Genomic DNA, 20521 nt, shown 5'->3' on the forward strand with positions numbered 1-20521 from the left:
AGTGTAAAAGTTTGGATGCTCTTCACTGAAGGCTTGCTTTGTTTACAGAGGAGAGAAGCCACAGGAGGCACAGACATGTTCCATTCACAGTTTCCCTCCACAGCACCTGATCTATTAAAAGTCGGTTAGCAAACTACAGCTCTTCTCATTTTCATTCTTGCCATGCTGCCCTGGAAGCACAGCTGCATTATTTCCATATCTTTTGTGTTTTCAGGCTGATGGAAACTTGGCTGTGGAGCAGGCTTGCCTTGACAGTGCTGGAATACAAATATGTCTTTAATCACTGTATTTTCTTTGGAAATGTAACTCAATTTTGTTTAGTGTTTGACTGATTACACAAATCCCACTAAGACACTGGCATTGAATTACATAATCACATTTGTGGCAAACAATTCTGTGAAGACATTTGGCAAGCTAAATTAGGATTTTAAGTCAACCCTTGCTGGCATGGACAGAGCACTTGAAGTTTGGCTGCTCTGGGCAACATGGAATAATATGCCAGCTCTAGTCAGCAGCTTTGAGCGGACTTCCACTGAGGTGAGCCAGAAAGTCCTCCCTCGCCTGGGTGTCATGGCTGATAGAAACTCTAGAGCTGCTCACACACTTTCATCCCTCTGGAATTCACTTACAGGCTAGCAAAGTCACCTTCAACCCCTGGACGCTGAATCCACAGACATATACTGGATTACCCACATAATACATAAATATATTATGTATATCTCCTGTCTGGACTCTAGAACCCCTTTCTCCCTTCCATTTCTACATTGCTGCTGCCTCTCCTTCAGGGTCTAGACTCTAGAGGTAGATTATCACACTCTCTGGTAGTCTGTCACGTTACCCCTACACCTTTCCATCTCCAAATCCGACAGCCCACCCCACGACTCCCCTATCAATCTGGACCCCATCTCTCCCCCTTCAGATAGCCCTTGTCCTGCCTTGGGTTTGTGTCTTCGTGTTTGCTTCAGGGAAGCCACAGAGGACGGCGTTGCTCGGACTTTACGAGGCCAGGCTCTCGCAGGCACCGTGCCACGTCGTGAGTCAAAATGGTGGCATCCCGCCGGCTGTTGAATCACATCAGCTTGGAGGGAATCCCTGTGTTCTCATCGACACCGAGAAGGAGGGAGAGCAGACAGAGAGAGAGAGAGAAGGAGAGAGAGAGAGAGAGAGAGAGTAGGAAGGAGAGAGAGAGCAGAGAGATGGGAGTGAATGGCAACACAGCTCCAGCAGCATTGTGTCTCCAGCAGTGAGCTCCAGCAGTCTCCGCCACACACTCCATAAAAATGACTGGAAAAAACTCCTCATGGACAGAAAACCAGAGGGAGCGAGAGAGAGTGAAAGAGAAAGCGAGAAAGGAGTGAAAGAACAGAGGACGAAAGAGAGGGAGAGAGAGAGAGAGTAAAAGAGGCAAATGTGAGTTAGAGAGTGGAATTCCACATAGTAGCCATTGCGCCAGCACTCCAATCCCCCTTCCTGGTTTGGTAAACACATCAACCGGAGTCAGGCGGCAGGCGGCACCGTCAGGCTCCGAGGGACACCCGTCACCACCACACCTATCTCCATCTCATTTGATCCCTGCACAGTGGAGGTTTCCCTCTTTCTCACCGCTCAGCCAATTAGCACGAAGCTCAGACATTAACCACCCCCCCTAACCCCCCACCCCAATGCTCCCCCTCTCCTCTCTGCCAATGTTTGCAGCGTGTCTGGCCAGGGCGATAAACAATGTGCCTGCATCTTGACCCGTCTCTCTCTCTCCCCCAGGCCTTGTCTCCACTGCGGGCCTACAAAGCAGGCCAAAGCCCGCAGGAAAGGGAGGCTCGTAAATGTCCATATGTAGCCACGTTGAGCAGATGCGGATTTGGCCACTTCGTGACGTGCTGCTGGCGCTCCCATCAAAGCAAGGGAACTAGGGTTTGATTAGGAATATATACGCTCAGCAGAAGCCACCTCTGAAGAAAGGGGACTCTAGGACCCCAAATAGGCCTGTCTCTGAGCTGGAATGGATCTAGGCAACTGATCATGGCTGTGTCTTTCCATTTCAGCCATCTTTGATGGGATGACAGTAACCCTACTCAAGATACAGTATCATTACTCTAACCCTGGGTTTATGTGTCACTCTTTGTCGCATTGTGCTACTCTAGGGTAATTACACTGTAATGGAAGCTATATATATATATAGGGATAAGTATACCTTTTGATCCCGTGAGGGAAATTTGGTCTCTGCATTTATCCCAATCTGTGAATTAGTGAAACACACTCAGCACACAGTGTACACACAGTGAGGTGAAGCACACACTAATCCCGACGCAGTGAGCTGCCTGCTACATCGACGCTCGGGGAGCAGTGAGGGGTTAGGTGCCTTGCTCAAGGGCACTTCAGCCGTTCCTACTGGTCGGTGTTCGAACCGGCAACCCTCCGGTTACAAGTCCGAAGCGCTAACCAGCAGGCCATGAGGAGACAACCCTAAATTCGTGGCCCCCCTCTCAGTTGTTAACAGGGGAAACAGTATCAAAGACCAAACCTCTGCCACCTCTCCTCTTGGGTATCAAGCTGAGGTGCCTTTGTGTGTTGTGTAAGTGTACAACTGTACATGTGTGCGCATGTATTTTCACATTGTGTGTAGACACAACCCAACCAGAAATGTCTGGATGCCCTAACACCTAATGTCACATAGCACAGAAGCTACAGTAGGCAGTGTTCTGGAAAAATGTCAGGTCACACACATGGCAGTACACAGCTCACTGAGTTGGGTGACTTAACTAACCAGAACAGGAAGAGCCTAAAGCTTCCTCGTGGCATTTCACTGCTGCTTGCTCTATACCTCAGTTTTGTGATTGTTGTTGTTGTTGTTGTTCTTGATGTTTTCCTACAAGAGCCTACAAAGGAACTAGACAGCATCTTGTTTGTGTTTTCAAGGCAAGCAGCAATAAAGTCACACAAACCCTTGTTTACCACATTTATTCCTTTCCTTGCTATTTTAATTACATCATCATAACATTAAACAACGTATAATGTAAAGAATGTGTATAGTGTGCATGTTGGTGCATATGGAAGTGCATGGATATGTATTCTATGTGGGTATGGGTATTTAGGTTGTAATGTTAGCATAATGCTAACCTGTCACCAAGCCCTGACTCACTGTGCAGGTTAAGAGGCTATAAGAATGCTGTACGAAGAGATAATATCCTCAAGACGCAGCCTATATATAGTACACACTCTTATTCCGCTGACTGTTTTCACAATTCTGGTAGTCTTAAGCTCACCTTTTATTGAGCTGATTTTTTTTTTTTAAATCAAATCAGCCTTTAATTTAAGAGCTGTTCTTTTGTCTGTTCAATATTGGTATTAACATCCATTTACAGTTATGTGGGCAACTAAAGGAGCTTTTGCTAAGCTTATATTTCAACACATACAGTCTGAATTTAGGCCACTCAAATTTACTTGACTTGGAAAGCTTACACCACTCTCTCCCTTTCTCTCTTTCAAAGACATACCAATCACTTTGGTGAATTTATGGTTTCACGCTCAGAGTAATTCCATGCAGCTTTAGGGCATGTAAATGTAAGTATTTCATTTCATATGTCATCTATGAGTCTGAAGCGTTTACCTTAAGGGAGGGGCAAGTACAGTGATGGATGAATGAGTAATGCAGCACATTGCTCGGCTCCAAAATGGCCTTAACTGTCTGTTTTTGGTGAGGTCTAGATAGGACCAGGCATGGTATGCTAAAGGGCCTTATGGCTGGTGGTCAGCGCTGGACAGGGCAGTGTGGGGTGATGTGGTGTGTGCGGCCCGCTCCCTGTGTGGGGACTGGGGAGGGAGAATTTGATGAGCAGGCAAAGATATTCAGCTGGCGGCTATTTTTGGCAGCGCTGCTGGGACGCGCTAGCCTCTGTGTCCAGCCAGGTCCATCCGTTGGGTCTGGCTGGTCCTGGGACCAGGATTTTGCCCTCAGTGTGTCTGTGTGTGTGTGTGAGAGAGAGAGGGGGAGAGAGAAAGAGAGACAGAGAGGGGGAGGGAAAGAGATTGCAAGCTTTGGGGCCCCATGGGAAAGCAGGAGAGTGCCCGACTTCGGTAAAAGGCTCAGATCATGAGCGAGATAAAATCGAGCCCTGGAGTGGGAAGCGTTGATGAGCCAGAACAGGTCTGGACACTGAGGGATGGGGAAACACGCCAGCACATCCCAGGGTCTAATTAAACCATTTCCTTTGCTTCGATTCGCATTACTACTGCATTATACAGAGCGTTTCAAGTGGGCGATTTTAAGAGAAGGTTTATAAACTTTTGATCTTTTCCTTTTCCAATAACAACTCAATTCCCATTTGATGTCTACATTTGAAATGTTGACTGACAGAGAAGGACCAAGACATTTTTTTCCATTTTCTTTTTTTTTAATGACATCATCGACCCATTGGACACATAACAGCATTTGCAAAACAAAAAGAAGGAGAAAAAAAGCTGTTCAAAAATCCTCTTTCAGCAATCTGACCATAAATTTCAAAAAGCAACATTTATTTAAAGCATCAGATACAGTTATAAAAAATAATCATTTTATTTTTAAAAAACACAAGCTTTCATAAATTTGTCAACCTTTTTTTTTTTTCAACAGTAAATGAGAACTATGTGCAACACTCCTCACTGATCGCTAAGACTGAGCACTGGTCTAGCGATGCTCAACCACCTTTATCATCTCACAAAGGGCTTAGGGTGCGCTCTCGTCTCCCCACAATCCACAGGTTACCGTTACACGTACAAAAACAAGCAAACACAGAAGAAAACGGAAATGTGTTGAGAGATATTAACATTAATCAGGCTGAACACTGGTGACCAGGAATCAGAGAAAAAACAAGCACTGACATCACAAGAATCAGAGTGTAAAATGGTCTTAATATATGGATATATGAAGTACACGGTAGATGAGGTGCATCTTTGCTAAACTGTATCATGTTGATTCTGAGTTGGACCAAAAACAGAGTGGAGAATGGAGTATGGAGTAGCCAGTAGAGCGCAGTGGTAGGGAGAGCTGAAAGGAGAAGAGTGGGGCTGAGATGAGATCAGCTGCTCTGAGCAGGGAGCTTGGAGGCCAAACGGGCCTGCCTGGAAGAACCCAATGCTCCCCTCCAGACGCCTCGCGACCCCGAGCTCACACGGGCTCCAGGGCTCACACTCCCTCAACGCAGCAGCACGTAGTGCACACACACACACCTGATCGCATACAAGGCAAGACGCTGCTTCTCAAACCTGACTCTGCACAGTGAAAACATTACAAACATGCATCTGAGTGTAAACAAAGAAATAAAATAAAAGTACCATACATTTGAAAGTGAGGATCAACTGCTGCACATGAACAGCATAAATTAACTTTAATTAGTCGTGTAGCATTTAACCCGGGGGATGCTATATTAAATTACATGAGGCATTAGTTTAGCCTATGAGTCATTACCCATGAGCTCACAGCAGAACCACGATGTAATTATCTCCTAATCAAGGGGGCAGTTAGAGACATTAGCAGGACTGTCTTCACTAGGACACAAGGAAGTATGTGAGTGAGTAAGTAAGTAAGTAGAACACTTCATCAAAGCACCATCTAAAAGGTGGAGCAGGACTGGACTTGAGCACCTTATTTTCTCTCCTAAATTAACCACAAAGGGAAAGATTACTGCGCTTCCCTTTTGCTTGTCTTTCTCTCTTTCTCTCTCTCTCTCTCTCTTTTTCCTTTGCTCCAAGTTTGGTCACCCTGTGGTTCTGATTGAGGCCATTCGCAGAGAAAATATTTTCGCTTGCGGGACAAACCCCTTCACCAGTTGAGCCCATCTCACCAAGCCCTCCCTTTCCTTCGTTCTTTGTCTCCCTCTTTCGTTTTCTGGATCAATCCCTCACTTCTCTCCAGCTAGAGCTCTCTCATCGTCTCTCTCTGTTGTGAAGTCTGAAGGAGCCGGCCCTGCTGTGCTGTCGGACAGCCGGCCGGTATTCGACCAGCGACATGTCAACATGGGGTCAGCATGGCATGGCTGTGTTGGACCCTGTTCAGAGCATGAGAGACAGTGTGTGTGTGTGTGTGTGTGTGTGTGTGTGTGTGAGAGAGAGAGAGAGAGAGAGAAAAAGAGAGTGTGTGTGTTTACGTGTGAGAGAGAGAGAGAGAGAAAGAGAGAGAGAGTGTGTGTGTGTGTGTGTGAGAGAGAGAGTGTGTGTGTGTGTGTGAGAGAGAGAAGGAGAGAGAGTGTGTGTGTGTGTGAGAGAGAGAGAGAGAAAGTGTGTGTGTGTGTGTGTGAGAGAGAGTGTGTGTGTGTGTGTGCTCAAACACAGCCCGTTTTAGTCTAACTGCTTCAGCTAAAGCTGCCAAATTCCCTGCATGGCTGCTACAGTAAATAGAATCTCGTCCTCCCCAGTGCCTCAGGAAATATCGCGACAATGCCAACCCCTCCAAATATACACACACACTCACACAGTCTCACACATAGAGACACACACACACACACACACACACACCACTGCTTTTGGTTCGGTAGTGAATGGCCCAAGATTTTCACTTTGCTGTCCACCGATTCCTGTAATTCACTGCTGTCTTACAGAAATAGAACTCGAGTGATGTATAGGTTTTTTTTGTCAGTGCAAACTGCTTGAAGTGACACAAGATGTGCTGATTAGAGAATAAATTAATGAACTGCGAACACAAACGGGTTTCAGCATTTCTCTTTAAGATCGCTGCGATCCTGAAACGTCCTGGGGCATGGCAATAAACATCTTAATCTCATCGTTTCACTAAGGGGTTTCAGCATTTCTCCTTAAGATCGCTGCAGTCCTGAAACGTCCTGGGGCATGGCAATAAAACTTTTAATCTCATATCATCTCATCTCATCGTCATCTCTAAGGTGCCTACACTGGACAGAGCCCCACTTGTCTTGCAAAAAATATACATCTACCCATATGCACGGGCTGCACAAATCAAAAACGATTGCTGGACTGTTCCAGGTATACATTCTTTCACAATGTTCACAAACTATCAATGTGTTGTGGGGTTGATCATAAAACAGACAGGGTTAAGTCCCAAAAATAAAAACAAAAGTCTATTTCATGTCATTCACCAAATAAGGCTTCAGGCACTTAGAAGATATGGTCACATATACAAATATAGACAGCAATAATTATGTTGTTTTCCCCCCTAAAATGTGGGTCTCTTAAAAAATATTTGTCAAATCTTTGGTGTATAAGCCATGTCCATTTGGATGTGTTTCTCATGGAGTCGGTGACAGTCACATCACTGTGGTTGACTAAGACCCCTGTAGCTGTATCGGGGGGGTGAAAAGGCATGGGGGGCTCAGGTTTTGTGCTCTACCCCTGCTTTTGTGAGCCCTCAACCTGACTCACCTAGCACACATTCTACAGAAAGCAAGGCGGCTTCACCCATGCAGTCTGTGAGGCAGACTCCACAAAAAAAAGCCACAGTGCCTCAGAAGCGTTCCCTTTTTTCAGTCCATTAGACTCGCCACATCTTTTATGCTTTCAATTCACACAAATTATTTTTTTTTAATTCCCTCAAGGTACGTAGAAGACTCACCTGATCCTGGGTCAGGTTCTACAGTGGCAGGCGTGAAATAGCTGCTAGTGTTCTTAGCTAAAAGAACTCGGTTGACCTCAGGCAAGAGGTACCCTGGCCCGCACTGCACGCGAGGAGAGAGCAGGGGCAACAACACACACGGCCCACCCCAGGTTCTGTTTGAAGAGAGGTCGCCGTAGTAACGGTCTCACCAACAGAGAAGCACCATGCACTGAGCCAGAGGAGAGGGGCGGGGGGGGGGGTGGCTCACAGAGGAGCTGGAGACCAAACAAGCCCAATCCGTCACGTTCAAGCTGTGATGTACACGGAAAGCACGGGGGCCTGGGTGTCAGGCCAGGACAAAGAGAGACACAAACCTTTTTTTTTTTTTTTTTTTTTTTTTTCTTTCTCTGGCTGATTTCAACTGAAAACAAAACACAGGACAGACTCGGGCCAATCACCCAGCTCCTATCCGAACAAATGGTTTTCTCTCTGTCTCTCTAGTTTTTTCCTCTCTCAGTCTGTCAGCATAGCCTCAGTTACACGGCAGCCAGGTAGAGTAGGCGTGCTGCTGGCAAGGGAACATTGGCTGCACCTGGGCGATGTAATAATTGCTGAAGTTGGCATCTGCCACGTAGGGCGCTGGCTGGTAGTAGCAGGTGACGTTGGCCACGTTGGGGATGACATTCTGCTCGCCCAGCACGCGCACGGCCAGCATGGCAATGAGGCCCAGAGTCTGCCGCCTCTCGTGGCCCATCAGGCACACGGTGCTCTCGTTGACCACCCCGTACAGGGTCATCAGGTAGTCGTACTTGCGGTCCTCCAGGCCCACAAAGTGGTTCTGCAGGTAGGACTCCAGCTTACGCTGCTGCTCGCCGATGTCCGAGAAGTCGATGAAGAATCGCGAGCACATGTAGCGCTGCAGCGACTTCATCTCGGACTCGGAGGCGGCGCGGAAGCCGCGCACCAGCAGGTGGCAGTACTTGAGCAGCCCGCCGCCGCGGATCTCCTCGGGGTTCCGTGTGCAGATCAGCTGGTGGCGCAGGTGGTCCAGGGCGGCGCTGAAGTCGCCGTAGACGCTCTCGCCGATGATGGTGGGGTGGAACGTTTGGGTCATGGGGTTCTCAGAGCACTCGTAGAACAGCAGCAGGGAGTCAAGCTTGATCTGGAAGGAGTCCACGCTGAACTCAAACTGCCGCCTCAGCGAGTCCACAAACTTCAACTCCACGTTTTTGCCACGGTTGTTGGACAGTGAGATGAGGCTCCACCGGTCCGAGTCATTGCACACCTTCACCATCTTCTGCACATAAGCCTCCTACAATACACACACACACACACACACATATGAAATTCACACATTATGACAATACCATACAAAGATAGATAGATAGATAGATAGATAGATAGATAAAGAGAGAGAGAGAGAGAGAGAGAGAGAGAGAGAGAGAGAGAGAGAGATGGATACATTAGGCTACTGTAAATAATTGAAGCCAGTATTGAACTGTTCAAGTGAACTTACTCCTTGCATATACCATCTGTGTCCATTAAGAGTGTCTGTTTGGCTCTGTGTTACACTGTTAATGCCAATATTAGTCCTTTCACATATCTGTCTACTGTCAGTATGTCTGTCACTGTGCATGTTCACCTGGCTTCCTGTCCCAGAATTCTTGTCATTTTAACCCCATGTTTGCACAACAGTGTTTACACAACAGACAAAACCTTTCTCTTATCACAACATAGAGAGACATATGGATGCAGACAGGCATATAGAGAGAGACTCACTTCCAGAGTAGACATTCAGTTATTTAGTGCGACATCACTGGCTCGTAGTCTAACTATAATGATTTTAATCAGAGGTCTTCATATTTCTATTTAAGATTGATTAATTTCACTTTTCCAAACAGATTGCCAAAAGGCTAATTGCGCTTACTACGTCTGAGAGTTAAGTGGCTGAGAATGCGGGATCGGCTTAAAATTGGTTTAGCGCAGAGACGTCATTAGACGAGATGGTTAGGGAGGCTAACCCCACCGGAAATGATCAATGTTCAAGATTATTTTTTTGTGCAACAAACCGTACAAGATACGGCTGATTAACAAACTGTTTCTTGCGGTTGGTGCGCTGTAGGCTTATGTCTCCTCAAGGTTTGTATTTGAGTTGTCCATCTGCTGACAACAGGTGCTTTCTTAAATGAATGCACTTTTTTAAATTCCCCAAAACAATGGTCGTCTATTGCAAACCAATTACCGAGAGAGTGAAGAATTGACGTTATCACCCCGTTATCACAATTATAACTAAAACTAAAACTGAGCTTGTAGGCCTAGGCTACGCAATCACCGAAGAGAAAAGTAAAGTGTGTCTAGATGCTAAATATTTCCTACATTGAACTAATCATCGTGCAGAGTAAGTCAATACAGAACAACGAATGACAGCTGGCTGGAAACAGCATCGCCACGATCTTTATTTTGGGTGATATTAGGAAATTTGAATGCAACTAGGCTCCCTTACTATTTCGGCAGATAGGAAGATGCTGTTGAAACTGTGTGGTGACACAGACGTTTTCAGTTTGGTGATGTTATCACCAGTTTGGTGATGTTATCACTGTGGACTGTAACTATGTGCACAGTTGGAGCGTGCAGTCAATAGCACTTCTGATTATGGCTGGCGCTTGAAGTAGCCTAGGCTATGCCATGTTTGCAATTGGCTTCAGAAGAAAAGCATTTATTCGGATGGGAGGGGGGCCAAATACTACTTTTAGGGGTTACAGTCTGTTCAAACATAGGCCTGGCGACGCCCATGGGTTAGCGCAATCCTCCTACTAATTGGAAAAAACAAATCCGTGAAAAGAGAAGTCCGTAATGCTAATTTCAGTGCATATTTTAATTTCTAGGTATAGGCTACAATGTTGTTTGGATGGGCACGAGGCAAAATGTAGCCAACATATCTGCTACACGAAAATTATTTTTACCACTCGAATATAGATAAATAGCCTATAGGCTTCCAATAATTCTAAACTCGTAGCCTACCTTTAAGGTCAGTGGAGTAATTTTTTCCTTGTTCACTCCAACCGGTAAGAAATCAAGTAGACAGTCCAAAACAATATCCTTGACCATTTGAAATTCCGTCTCGCTTTTCAGGTCAGCACAAAATATCAGATCCAAGTCCTTGTACCCGAGTCCGGTGTCCTCGTGCAGAACATGACTCGCTGCGGAGCCATTTAGACGCACATCTCGTACATGTATGTTTCGCTCTTCCATGCGACTGCGAACCACTTTGACTATTTGGCGGGGCTTCATCTCCAGAGTAGGGAAGTTTCCCCGACCATGGATGGGTATGGTCTCCGTTAGGATGCTGTCCAGACGCTGCACTTGCTCCCAGCTTAGAACACTAAAATTGCAACTACTGCCAGTAGCATCGTTATTCTCTAAACTAATATCGTCGTCTGCCATCGTTAAGCTTTGTTTAAAAAAACTGCAAAAAGGTTGGAAATGTCTTCTTTGTAATAGTGGTAATCTGAATAAGTATCAACCTGTTTTAGTTTTCTGCATTGGTAGTCGGAAGCCTGATAAATGTGTTGCTTCGTGCGTCCTTGATGTCGCAGAGAAAAATTAATTACATCAATGCAAATGTCTTTGCCTTACTAAACTTGCTGAGGGGTTGCGGATTGCAGGCGTCTGACTGCAGCACTGATAGATATTGGGGAGCAATAGTAGGTCTTCTCCGATGCTTCACTTTTTCGGTTCGCGGACGCTTCTGTCAGTCTTGTCCGCGTAAAATATCCACTTAGCCGACTACACTGCGAGCGAAGCTTACTTCTGCTGATCATTTGTATCGAACTGGTTTGTATATCAGGCTCGTGGGAGTTCCGCCTGTGACCCCATCGCCCGAAGGCACGCCTATGAAATTTGCATGAATGTGCGCCTTGCGCCTGGCCAGAAGGTTCTGAGCGTTGACGAGCTGACTCGCAGAGAATTCTTTGGCGTCCTCAATTCTTCTACGTTACAAAAAAACCTCCTGTAATGTCTCTTCCGCCTATTATGACGGTCCGTCAAAGAGGCTTGGTACAAACACGCAATGAGAAAGCACTAAATAATTGTTTCCCGATTCATCTTCTGCCGTCATAATTTTACTGGATCTGTGTCTTTCTCCTTACGGTCCTGTTCTTTCTAAGGGCCTTTAACTGTGTCTGACGACCCTAACTTGTGTAGGCTCAGCACAAGGTTCACCCTACGATCAGGGTCAAGCTGCTTTGCGCTAAGTGCTGGGTAGTTTGAGTGACAGCATGAGACTCCAATTACAACTTGACATGGGCATCAAAGAATGAATAACTGCATTAAAGTAATGTAGCCTAGGCTACACTTGAAATTAGTTATTTAGATTCGTTAAATGTCAAAGCTTTGAATTGTATGAGCAAAGCAATGCATGCAAAAGAAAGTAGCCTAAACGAATAGAATACGGCAGCATGCTGATCATCAATTATCAACGAAATCATTTACATTTTGCCACTACATGCATTAATGCTGTTAATGCATTGTGTTTCCGGGGGAAATTCAGGTTTGCAATATTTTTTTGCCTGACGTTTCTCCATTGCCATCTAGGGGTTGAAAAAATTATGCAGGCCAGGCACAGCTTGCCCACCACAGGCATAGATAGATACCTCATGTTGATTTCTAAACTTTTTTTTTTCTTAAAAAAGAAAACAGAAAAGAAAAAATATTTCAGTTTTACCAGGTGGCTGATGTGTAGCCCTCGCTTACATAATGCCCCTGGGTAAGAGTTTGTGATCTCTGTATATTTTTCTAAGTAGGCCTGTCACTGCATTAACTGTCACACCCTTTGTCATAATTTTGTGTAATGCTGTTTGATGAATACAATACAAATAATTTGGTTGAATTAACCAGTGTCATTGCAAATGGCATCAAAGACTTTTCAGAAGAGTACATTTGGGTGCATGGTTACTGTCTGGAGGTTCTGTGATGGAGGTTCTTGTCCCTCTTGAGTTGGAAAATGCACCTGTGTGTCCTGTCCAGTTGTCAGTGGACAATGTGACTCAATGGTGATCCCTTTTATTCTAAAGACCAGCACACGTCAGCTCTGCTTGTCTTCAACCGACAACCGACTAGCCACTGGGATGGATTCCCCACTATACCACAGCCAAAGCCCACTTGACGGTATCAGTGTGTTTGTGGTAGTGCAGAAGTGAGTTAAGAGGGATGTTGGATTCTCTGGTTGTTGAGTTGTGTTTTAGTTCTAATGTCTGTATTGAAGATGGTCAATAAAGCTTGACGGCGGGATCAGGATCGGCGATTAGATGATGATTTATTGTAGATGGTACAACAATGAATAACAGAACACAGGCTAAGTCTCAAACAGTAAAACTGTGCAGAGTCTAACAGTTGTGGTTGTTATTAGAAGCGGCTGCTGAGCCTTCCGACAGAAGATGCTCCTTGGGTTGCTTCCTCGATCCGTCTCCGTGTCAAAACCTAAGACAAAGCCTGTTATACTAAAACATACAAACATCAATCATGCCAACATGGCAGGTGCCAACCAGTGTACACAACCCGGCCCTGGCCAGATGGAGATACTAGCCCGAATAGGCAGACATGCGGCCCATGTTATCACCGATGTTCCTCGGAGGTTCCTAAACATCGGCCTGTATGACCTTCCTGCTGGTACACAGGCCTAAGGCATATGTACAATAATATGGACTTCTCCCTGTTGTATACTACACACAGATGTAACATATGAACACATCAGAATACAGTAAGAATACCCCAGAATTCTACAGGGAGTAAAACACTTGTGAGGGTTGTCAGTACAGGGCACCTGTCACCGAGGATCCATCAGCGAGTCCAAAGCCCTGCGTCACTCGGCCTATCCATCTCCATAAACCCAGATTATCCCATTTACTCTAACTCTGCTTCCTTCCTCCGCCCGCACTAAGCAGCGCATTCACACTCACCGCAAACTCCCAGAGTGCACTGCCACCCCTGTCCCCTGATCAACGCCACCCACTCTTCTGCGCACATCCCCTTCCAGCATGCTCACGTAGCCCGGTCGGAACCAGCTGCACCCTACTGTAGATGTGTCTATCACATAAGTGACACATCACACATCTTAACTATAGACAGCTTTACACACAGAGTATTTGAACTTCACCTGAGTGTATGTCCATATGGTGCTGTAGTCACACACACACACACACCTACATGGTCATTCTGCTGATTATTATAAAGTAGAGGCCAAATGCAGCTATCAGTTTTTATGTACTTGGCCTTCAGCATTTTTTTTATGGCACTGACCATGAAGCCAAGAAGTAGTCGAAAGTCTACAGAGAGCCTTATTGACCGCTAGTTGTTTCTCATCTAAGTTCAATATTGTGTGGAAACCAGGCCTACTGCCCTTACTTTATTTAAAAAATAAAATAAGCATTTTTTATGATCAGAGGAAACACTTCACCAGAGGCCCATACTAAGTGACCTAGACACTTAGGACCAATAATATGGAAGAAGACACCAACTCTGTTTGCCAGTGAGCAGATGGAAGCCTCAGATTTATGAGCCTGAAGTTCAAAACCCAACCGAAAAAATACCTCTACAGTATATCTCCTGGAGCCAGGCATGGGAGGACACCGGCTTCATTCTTTCATAACTTTATTTTTTACATGACTGTGGACGAGGCTAGCAGCTTTAGGATGACTAAATAAACAAAGGAAGATCTGGTCTCCAAACAAGAAGAAATTTGGAAAAAATAAACTTAACAGTGAGTCCACTGGGGCCCTGATTCAGTCAGGTGCACTCTTGACCAAAAACCTCTTTCCATTTTTGCTGCTTTGTTCTGCAGAGGGTCTAATACTATTAAGTCGTCTCCAACCAGCTTGATCCCACCAGCCTAACACTACTTGACCTGACCAAAACAAACATCCTGTCTGTGGTTCAGCTGGGTCAACAGGTAGAGCAAACACCAGCGCATGGGACTAGCAGCACCAAGATTATCGATCCAGAGAAGATGTGGTGCAACAAGTGCTCGCTTGGCCCTGGAGCAAAAAAAAAACAGACAAAACGGCCACTTCCTTTCCTTAATTTCACAAATCTGTCAGTACAAAAGGGGGCCCAACTACAACGAAGCACTGCAGAGAACATGACTACTGATAAAGATCTACCTGCATGTGCCACAGTTAGCGTAATAAAAAACACTTCCACTGGTCCTAATACACTGTGGTGAGCATTTCTGTTCTGTTCTGAGAACGGCTTGCATAGACTTAGTATATGAGGAAATGGCCACATACAGCAGAGAAGAACAGTGATGATTTCAGAGTGGATAAATGCAGTTTCTACTGGCTGGGTATTGTGGCTACACAAGCTGTTCGGAATTTCACATCCTTTCACTGGAGAGCAATGCCTCATCATCGACATCTCACAGTGTTCTTCTCTTCTGTGCAGAACTTCATGCTGAAGTGAAACCACACAATAACCCCTGACTTGGCCAACATCCTGTTGCATACAGTGGGGTGTGAATCAAATGATATCGTGCTTATTGCACTGCTGCATAACAAACGCACACAACATGTCTGGCACGGCCCCAGCGTGTTGTTCTTTTCCATCGAATGTTTTCATAGGAGCAGAAAATTGGCAGCGCCTTATCCCGATGATGGGTAAAACTCTTGCCAACTTGCCAAAAGGGAAGAGACGTGCTGTACAAACAGTGTTTAGCACTTGGGGGATGGGAAATTGCATGTCTATTGCACTTCTTTACATCATTCTTGGAGCTGCTACACAGGAATGTCTCATTTGAGAGTGAGCATTCATCAACGGGAAGGAGAAATATTTGGCTTGATGGATGAGGCAGGGCTGCTCCTTTATCTCTTTCCCTTCCGCTGGACTGGGACTGCAGTGGGAAGCGAAAAGGCCACATGCCTCCAAAAAAGCAGTCCCTTTCCTTCTCTCCCCCGTCCTCTAAGCTAAACTCTTATTCCAGGTGTGCAGCCTTTAGTCCATCTATCTCGGCTGTTCGCCCCGGTGCCGGGGCTGCAGTTAGTTTTGGGAGGAGATCACAGGTGCGCGGAGCCAGAATGGGATTCCCAGCCCCTTGGTTAATTTGTCGTGACCCTTGTGACGAAGGCCTGGGGAATTGCTCTGCTCTCTCTCCGCGCAGGCACACAAGGGTCATATCAGGTTGCTGCAGAAGCTCGGAGGGAAAAGCAAAAAAAAAAAAACGCATCTCACTGTTCAATGTGTTCCATTTACAAAGTGAAAAAAGAGAGAGAAGTTTATCTAAGGCCTAAGCCAACACAACTGTGGATTTCCAGTTGGAATGGGATGGTTGCATCAAATCACCCATTCCGAATCCACAGGGAGGCTTGATCCTCCACGATTATGGGGTGTTTGCAAACCATCCGGCACCGTGACTCTGGACTCTGGACGAGCGAGAGGTATGGAATGCTGCAGGAGTGCTTTACCACACTAATGTCCCTAGCAGATCCTCCCTACAAGAGCTCGAAGCGTTCAAAGCGCTTAAGTGCGAGGCGAGTCCGCACTTGCCGTCTGCAGTCTATATAGGATGATAGAGTGGAAATGTTGAGTGGGCTGGCCTTGACCAATGGGTTGCTGTCTACAGGAGACGCGAGCACATTCCATAACTGCCATTAGAGCTAAAGGAGATAAGCGAGAGGGGGAAAAACTGTTTCCACATCAATTTACTGTATTCACTGTATTCAGTGTTAAGACAACTTTGGGTGGATGTTTATACTAGTGAACAAAGACAAATTGTGGCCCTGTGGTAAAATGTAATTTTGTTAAATGAGGAATCAGATTAACACGTAGAGAATAAAACGTACGGCACTGATGAGACTGTGCTTATGTCTTAAGTAATGGAAGTTATAAATTATCCTACGAAACTGCTGACCACCCACACATTGACAGACCGAGGGTGCAAAGCTGACATCACTGGCCAAGGAAATACGCCTCGCTGGTCTTCTTAACATAGGACTGTCTGTTTCTAATAAGCGGCATGACACATTTTTATTGTTGTTGAAGTCATGTTAGCCGCCACAGCCTCATAACCCGTATAAATGAGACTCTGGGGTTTGTTGATTATGCCACAGCCACAGCTGTCTGCCCGGAACAAGGGACTGTAGACCTTGAGTTAGCCCGATGACACCCTACCACTCCATGCTTTGGCACTTGGCACTTCAGTGCTTGGCACCAAGACAGAGCATGCCAGACGGCCTGAGGACTAAGGTCATCTCTGTGACGCTAGCCGTGGGAGGTTTATGATGTCATCAGGTTGGGCCAGCACGTTTTGGGCACGCTCCAAGGCAGATTCCCCCCTGGCCCTAATTATTCAAAGTGGTCAGCTGACCAACGAAGAGCATCCCTGTAATCCACGTTAACTGGTTCTATGACAGCAAAATGGGATCAGGAGAGCTGGCTAGCCTTCTCTTTTACCAGCTCTAGTGGGGGAGAGACTATGTTGTCAGCCAGGGATTTAGATTCAGGGACTGTGAGGCCATACTAGGAATGTAAAGCTGAGCTGAAGTTGAGTGAGGATTTAAACACACACACACACACACACACACACACACACTTTCTCTCTCTCTCTCTCTCCCTCTTTCCCTGAAAGGCGAAAGTGACAGATGTCAAAGGGTGAAACTCGACAGCAACTCTTATCTGTCTTTGACGTAGGAGTGTAACTCTGCACATTGGGAAGATTAGATCTCCAGTTCCAGGATTGTGCACCATGGGTATTTGCATACCTAGATGTCAAGGCCTTGGAGACAGAGAAAAAGAGATACTTTTTGGCAAGAGTTAATCCCTGGAGAGAAGACTGTCCAGGCAAAGGTTCTGCTTCTATTCTGTTTCATATGTATGTCTGGGCACCGTTTTAAGAGTCTCAATATGCGGTTCTCTGTGAGTGCAGATGCTGAGTGGGGCGGCTTAAGACATCACCATGAAAAGCCCTCTGTTCAATGACCAGACTATTCCGAGTCTTTTGTAGTTTTCAGTCGTAAAGAAAATACTGTGATTCATCTTTTATTGTTCCCTTAACCGCACTCCAAACCAACTCCACTGGCATTTGATGAGAGGGGCGCACACCATCCAGCACACTCTTTTGAAATCATGGGCTTAAACAGAGATCTTACTTTGCTGAGTGGACCAAGGGACCTTTTCCAACGATTGTCTGAATACTTCTTGAAACCCTCAGCTTTATGAGCTGATGAGCTGCAGCATTGGTGTCTAGAACCAGATAGATCGTATCAAAGATAATTAATTTAATCTGGTATGAGCTGAATCATTGAATCTCAGCAATTCTACTACGCTGTAGAGGGGAAATTGTTATGATAGGAATTTCTATATATTACCAAAGTAATCGTCAAGGACACTTATTTTCTTAAAATATATATATATACAGTATGTGTGTGTGTGTGTGTGTGTGTGTGTGTGTGTGTGTGTGTGTGTGTGTGTGTGTGTGTGTGTGCGTGTGTTTGTGTGTGTGTGTGTGTGTGTGTGTGTGTGTGTGTGTGTGTGTGTGTTGGCCTCTCACACAGTGCAGCAAGTTCTGGGCCTTCAGTCGCTCTGCATGGTTCTTGCTTCCACCTACAACAAAAACAAATAAATAATGATAATAATTTAAAAAAAAGAACTACCAGGCTGGTCTCAAGCATTGCTATTTAATGGCTGCTGATGTTACAGTTTTTCTTGATTGCTTTGACCTGCTTAAAGAAACTGGGATCCTTTGGTCTTCATTAACAGTTTCTTTGCACAGCAGAAGTCATCTCTTGCAAATGTGTTCACACGTTTTCATTGGGTTAACATATTTCTCACAGCCTTTTGCAAAACAGTTAACACAGATGTCATTCAAAGATCCCAAACCCCAAACTATTGGTTTCCATGCGCTACACAGAAGGAAAACATCTATTCACAGTTAGTAGAGATTCCTGTGTAAAACTCCTTTGCACAATTCTTCAATCAGCAATCATTCATTATCAATAAGAAATACCATGACTGTTCTGTGTTGCTATTTGCCAGTATGGATCTAAGGCACATTTAGAAATAGTACTGTATTGCCTATTTAGTGAAGAAAACAGTACAAAAGCTGACAAGTCCAGGTGTTTGTGGTTTAATGACAATTGCCTTGTAGGTCCTTACTAGGTCTTACATATCAATGACAGTTACATCTTTAGAGAAATTAATACGTATTCAATAAATTTTGTCTTCACAGTTTTTCTGATACTAGAAATATGAGAAAGAAAAGGCACAGACATAGCAACAAATGAAGGCTGAAACTCCTCATTTTGAGAACTATGTTTAGCATTTTGTTGTTGCCAGATGTGTTGTTTGAAGGCAAAATTGGCTTTTGCTGCATGTTTTAAATGTTTTGAGAGAGTAAGAGCCTTTTGCAAGCAAAATGTGTCATTTTGGCCAGAGTGCTTTTGTTTAGACCTGTATGTTAATTGTTTTTGAAAACGTGATGTCAGAGTTGACACAAGCATTAAAGCAGTTGAAAAAAACTGTAATAAGTTGTGTTTTAGTTTTAGTTTTCATTCACAGTGTGAACAGTTTGGGAAGATACATGTATGCTTTCCCCTTTTCCCTTGGCAGATGTGTGCCACTGTGACATACAATTTTCTACACATCTACATAAAGTGTTCTTTTTTTTAACTATATTTTTAGGCTTTTTGCCTTTATTCAGCTGAAACAGTAAAGAGTGACAGGAGGCAAGAAGGAGAGCCAAAGAGGGTGGGATTGGGAAATGACTGCGGGTCGGACTCAAACCCAGGTGCCCATGGGCCCTTGGACTACCTGCAGCTACTTGCAGCGCAGGTCCCACATGACGTGCTGAGATGGAGACGGTCAGTAACGAGAGAGACTGAAGGATGTTTATTGTTCAGTGTTGAACTACCTGAGACCTTCAAAGAATGACAGGTGCTTTCCAGATGGCAGCCTTTGATTGTGTTTAGGGTGGTGAATGTCATTTATGATTCTATTTGCCCTTGACCGGCAATGCCTAATATATATGCCCTGTAAACAGGTAGTGAGTAAGAGGCACAATCACTATGCAGGGCCATCTTATCCTGAAAGTTACCATGCAGTCATGTTTCAAGAAACAACACTCTATTGTGGCTTCAGACTCTATTGTGTAGAAGGTGTTCTGCAACTCTACAGGTGTCCTAAATATTCTCAGCCTCCTGAGGTGATATAAGTGTTGTCTTTTCTTGCTTGTGTCTGCTGCTGCTGCTACTACTCTGTCAGAAGGTTACGGACTATGTAAATATACAACACAACTACCTCTTTTTTTATATATATGTTCTATATTTTTAAATATGTTCTATATTTCAGTCTCGCACTTTAATGTCTGTATATTTTTTTTTATTATTGTCAATGGCTATGTCTATGTCTATAGTATGTCTATGTCTGTATTTAAAGTATGTCTATGTCTGCATGGGAAAGTAAGAAACAAAATTTCAATTCTTTGTATGACCAGTGCATGTAAAGAAATTGACAATAAAGCCGACTTGACTTGACTTGACTTGACTTGTCACCAGCGTGGAGACGTGATGTCAATGACAGACCCTCAGAGATGTGAACTCCATGGGAAGCGGCTCACTGTCTCCACCGGGGGGCACTGTGGAATTTTAGTGGTGTGTAACAGAGCCTCTGCTTCTCCCTTTTAAAGTCCACCACCAACTCTTTTAGTTTTGGAGACACTGAGTTTTTGGCTTTTTACACTATGTAGGCTGATTAAGTCAGACTGTCACTATGCACAGCAGGCATTTTTATTATGTTAACTACTGGGATTCTTACTTGTTTATTCTTGCAGTATATTGTAAGTTGCAACTGAGAATTTGGTTCAGAGAATGGAGTTTAGTGTTTTAGCATTATGAAAAACTGTAATATTGCCTGAAGAGCATGAAAGGGAGGAGTGTATTGATGCTTTGTTGGGCACCAGGTTTGACTACCGTGACTTTAAATGGTACTGACCATTAGGAG

The 20521-nt window shown here is 44.9% G+C and overlaps 1 protein-coding gene across 1 annotated transcript; it reads right to left on the reverse strand.

Annotated features, from left to right (window-relative positions):
* Nucleotides 1-7096: 7096 nt before the first annotated feature.
* Nucleotides 7097-11688, reverse strand: tent5aa (terminal nucleotidyltransferase 5Aa). Its single transcript, XM_048261889.1, has 2 exons — nt 10559-11688; nt 7097-8849 (listed from the first exon to the last, which is right to left on the reverse strand). Exons 1-2 carry the CDS (start codon nt 10979-10981, stop codon nt 8070-8072), a joined length of 1203 nt encoding a protein of 400 aa, XP_048117846.1. The 5' UTR covers nt 10982-11688; the 3' UTR covers nt 7097-8069.
* Nucleotides 11689-20521: the final 8833 nt, after the last annotated feature.

The sequence above is a fragment of the Alosa alosa genome, chromosome 13 (genome assembly GCF_017589495.1).
Source record: "Alosa alosa isolate M-15738 ecotype Scorff River chromosome 13, AALO_Geno_1.1, whole genome shotgun sequence".
NCBI lineage: Eukaryota > Metazoa > Chordata > Actinopteri > Clupeiformes > Clupeidae > Alosa > Alosa alosa.